Source organism: Phymastichus coffea, unplaced genomic scaffold (assembly GCF_024137745.1).
Source record: "Phymastichus coffea isolate CEN01 unplaced genomic scaffold, Cenicafe_Pcof_1.1 PCOF00019, whole genome shotgun sequence".
In the NCBI taxonomy this organism is placed as follows: Eukaryota; Metazoa; Arthropoda; class Insecta; order Hymenoptera; family Eulophidae; genus Phymastichus; species Phymastichus coffea.
The window spans coordinates 2,203,283-2,208,106 of NW_026706830.1; the positions used below are offsets into that span (position 1 = coordinate 2,203,283).

Consider the following 4,824-nt stretch of genomic DNA (forward strand, 5'->3'; position numbering starts at 1 on the left):
AGATTAAACAGAAGCTTGATAAACATTATGGTGATTGTGCACCTTCGATTAGAATGGTTTATAAGTGGTTTCAAAATTTTCGGAGTAGCCATATGAGCACAAAAGACGCTGAATGTTCTAGACGCCCTGTTGAGGTTACCACTTCAGAAATCATTGATAAAATCCATGATATGGTGATGGCTGACAGAAGAGTGAAGATGCGTGAGATTGCTAGCACTGTAGGCATCTCGAGCGAACGGATACCTAATATTTTGCACCAACATTTGGACATGAAAAAGCTATCCACTAGATGGGTGCCGCGATTGCTCACGAATGACCAAAAACGAGATCGTGTGAAGTGTTGCAAGAATGGTTTGCAGCTGTTCCAGCAAATTCCGCAAGATTTTAAGCGTCGTTTCATCACTGTAGATGAAACATGGATACATCACTACACTCGTCAGACCAAAGAACAGTCTAAACAATGGGTTACCAAGGGGGCATCTGCTCCGAAAAAGGCAAAGACAATTCCTTCGGCCGGGAAGGTTATGGCGACTGTTTTGGGATTCGCAAGGAATAATCTTCATCCACTATCTGGAAAAGGGTAAAACCATTACAGGCGAATATTATTCGTCGTTATTGGATCGTTTAAAAATCGAGTTGCTAGAGAAACGTCCGCGATTGGCCCACAAAAAAGTCCTCTTCCACCACGACAATGCGCCAGCTGACGCCTCAGCAGTTGTGGCCGCAAAACTGATGGAGATAGGGTTCCAACTCGTTTCACATCCCCCCTATTCTCCAGACCTGGCTCCGTCGGATTACTATTTGTTCCCTAATATGAAAAAATGGCTGGCGGGGAAAAGATTTTATTCAAACGAGGAGGTGATTGCAGAAACGAATGCCTATTTTACAGATGTGACAAATCCTATTATTTGGAAGGGATTAACAAACTAGAGCAGCGTTGGATGAAGTGTATAAGACTAAAAGGAGACAATGTTGAAAAATAAAAAAGATATATTAAAAAAAATCAAGCAGTTTTTATTTTTGCACGGACTTTTCAAACGACCCTCGTATGATGGAAAAATAGTTATTGATATGAGGTGGTAAGAGTACGAGTATTCAATATACACGTTCTGTTGATATGCTTCTTGTAAACCTTGTATGAGCGTTTCTTGCTTTATAAGGGCTGGTTATAATATGCCGTTTTGTGCAATATTTATACATATAAATAACTCCGATATGTATTTATCATATTCTTCTATGGAAACGTTAATTTCTTCAAGCGACAGATGTATGTTGGTTTGATAGTTCGTGAATATGGATCTCATATTTTTATTCCATTTTAGCAACTCTTCTTCGTTTCTTTTGAAAGAATAAAATTCTTTTGAAAATTCATTGAAGGTGTCTTGCATAAATATGGTTTGGTTTCTTACGGCCATCAAAGTTTTTCCTGTGTGGCTGTACAGTCTTTCTATTTCTTAATTGTAATATTCAGAATCGTTTGCATCCATAGTACCGAAAAGAAATTTATTGACTGATCCGACAAAGTTGAATAAGCATCTCTTTTGTCTGTTATGAACTTTTGTATCGTGTGGTTGGAAGAGTAATATACTTTGTGTAAGGCTATTTAGCCTACGCTTTTGGTGCATGATGAAGTCTTTGGCTTGACAGGGATGACTTTTGCAAATAGAAACTATACGATCTAAACGTTGATCAATTTTTATTCCGTTTTGCAGAAGTGCGGATAGATTGATGTGATTAACTACGGTCCATGTATCTTCATACAGATAAGCAGTACCGAAGTTTTGTCTCAGCAATGGTATGGAGTGGTACGTCATGTTAACCCATTAAGTGGCAAACGTCCATGGCTGCAATGCTTCGATTTGACATTATGCCATTCGTACAATTCTCAATAGATTTGGATGAAATTTGGTTTCCTTATATTTTAGTGTATGCTCTTTCGAAAAATCACCAAGTTTTTTTGAAAATCTTGAAAGAAAAAAAAATATGGCCGATTTTTTCGAAAAAATTCCAAATTTTTTTCAATTTTTCTCCAAATTTCGCTCTGCTGAAAAGAAATAGACCCTAAAATAGGCTCCCTAAATAATATTTTGCGCAACATGGGACAATTATCTTTCAAGCGCATTCGACTTTATTAAAAAATGTTGATTAGAAAAAAAAATATGGCGGTTTTTGTATCGTAGTGTAATTTAGAAATTCATGATTTTTTTACTCGAAAAATATCAACTTTTGAAAAAAATATTAAAGAACAAAAAGTGCTTAGAAGTGGTCAAGAAACATGTGAGAATTTTTTAAATTGGAAAATTTTTTTAAAAATAAAAAATTGAAAATTTTTGAATAATTTTATAATAATTAAGTTTCTCTCAAAACATATTTTTTTGACAATTCTTAGTGATTTTATGTCTGGTATGTATTTGAATTCAACCGAAAATGTAACGGAAATACAATCCAAGTTTTGCGAATTTACGCAGCTAAATAAAATTTTTTAAATTAAAAAACCTCCACTTTAATAGTTTTTTTGTTTGTATTTTTGTTTGTATTTTTGTATTTTGTAATTTTTGTTTTTTTGTATTCTTTTGTATTCAATTTTTATGTTTTTAGAAATATTTCTTTTTGATAATCATTTGTTACCAATTATTTACTTGTGTAAATTAGCAAAACATTGACTACAATAATACTTTTTACACTCTTTACACATGTAAAACGTACGAGTAGCACATCCTTGTCTATTGCAAGCTCTTCCTCTGATAGTTAGGCTCAAATTGTGGTTTTTCAAATCACCTAATTTAGCGTTTTTGACATAACTATCTACAATACTCAAAGCAAATTTCTTTGCGCTTACTTTTTTTTTGCCTGAACAAGCATTATAGAGTATTACTGCATTTGCAATAGAAGACTGGATAATTCTCATCAATATTGGCCAAGTCTATCTCTTACTTCTAATAATAGGTAATAAAGCACTACAGTACTGATCGTGTAGGTCAACACCTCCCATAAATAAGTTGTAAAGTGAAAACACAAGTGGCATAGAAATGTCAGTTTTCATTTTTTTTTCTTTGGAGTAGCGTTTCACTTCTTTCGTTGGTGTAACACCAGCTGCAGTTGAAATAATCGAAACTTGTTTAGAATCTACCACGGTTACGAAGATCATTCCGCTATTTTTTTCATATTGAACTTTAAAAGTTCCACGAGGAGCTTTTTTATCAATTTCATTTTTTACTGGTATACGATCTTTCCTAATTACACCAGTAGCTCGTAAGCCAAGCTTTTTTAAATGAATAAGTAAGTCTGGATTTGTGTAGTAATAATCAAACCAAAGATGGTATTCTTCAATTTTCCTTCTAGAAATTGATGAAAGTAAAGCTTCGCTCATAGATAAAACAGCTTGGCTTCCTAGAGCAATACTTGACAATTCATCATTATGAGTGCCTTTGCCACAGTATATGTCACAGTCAAAGAGGTATCGATCAGCACCACAAATTCCAAACTCTTTTATTCCCCATCGAGTTGGTTTATTTTTTATAAATTGTTTGATCAATAGTCTACTAAAAAATTTAATCATCATTTCGTCTATGGATAATCCTGTCTGAAAAAAACCAAACTGTTTTATATTTTTCCTAAAAATTTCTAATATAGCTCTAACTCTCCAAGCACGATCTTTTTTATTTTTATCTGTAGGTTTGGAGCATTTGATTTTTGATTTGATTTTCAAAAACTTTTTCAACGACATCAATGATCTAACTACTGGGGACTCGAGTAACCAGTATTTGGACCAATAATCTTTTTCAGATGTTCTTTTGTTGAACGCAGAAAGAATAATAATGGCAACAAAGTTATTTAGTTCTTTTATTGTTATATCTAAACCGTTAAATTTTGAAGCTTCAATGATATATTCTTTTATATTTTTACAAAAGGACATTTCAAATAATTCAAAAGGGGTACTATTAACAATCATTTTACGATCTTTATCTTTTAACAAATATTTATTAGATGGAATTTCATCATACTTTTTCTCTCCATCTGTCCAATCGTATACACGATCTTCTTGCAAACGTTTCTGAGTGTTAGAGTAACTTTTTTTAACTTCATGGTACGATAACAATTTTTCAACAATTTCGTGAACATCGTTTTCATCATCAGCGTCGTCATTTTCATCAGTATTATCTTCATTTTCGTCATCATTATCTTCATCACTAACATCTTCAGAATTGTTAGATTCGTTTTCAGATTCTGAATCTGAACTCTCACGATGTGGTAGCATAACAACATCTACCGTGTCATCATTTTCAGACACTTCACAAGATTCACTTGAAAATGAAATTTGTTTTTTATTTTTATTACACCTTCTTTGAGGTAAAATGCGTTTTTTTCCAGACATAATACTAGCAATTATTTAAGAAAACCAAAATTAAAAAGAAAAAACTTAATTACAAGTAATTGCCTTTTAAGGTTTACAAAATATTTGAATGAAATGGTTGGATATCACACCATCTCAAACTAAAAATGTTAAGTTGATAAACTACACGGCATACGACAATAATAAAATCCTAAATTTTTTGAAAATATACTTTCACACAAAAAGAAATTTTGTTTGAAATAAATCCCTTCTAAAAGGCTTTCAAAATATCGCTGTAGTAAAATTGCAGGGGTAACTCGAATTACATTTTTCAAAATAGCAAATGCTACAAAAAAATATCGACAATAGATATAAGATTATGATATTTTTGTAATTGATTTTTATAAATAAAAACTGAAGTTTATTATTATGTTTATTATTATTATTTTATAAAACTTGCTTAGTAATGTGTTACGGCCAAGGCCTTTATT

At 32.3% G+C, this 4,824-nt stretch overlaps 1 protein-coding gene across 1 annotated transcript; it reads right to left on the reverse strand.

Annotated features, from left to right (window-relative positions):
- Positions 1-2,923: 2,923 nt before the first annotated feature.
- On the reverse strand, positions 2,924-4,375 carry LOC131675340 (piggyBac transposable element-derived protein 3-like). Its single transcript, XM_058954272.1, has one exon. It carries the CDS (start codon positions 4,373-4,375, stop codon positions 2,924-2,926), a length of 1,452 nt encoding a protein of 483 aa, XP_058810255.1.
- Positions 4,376-4,824: the final 449 nt, after the last annotated feature.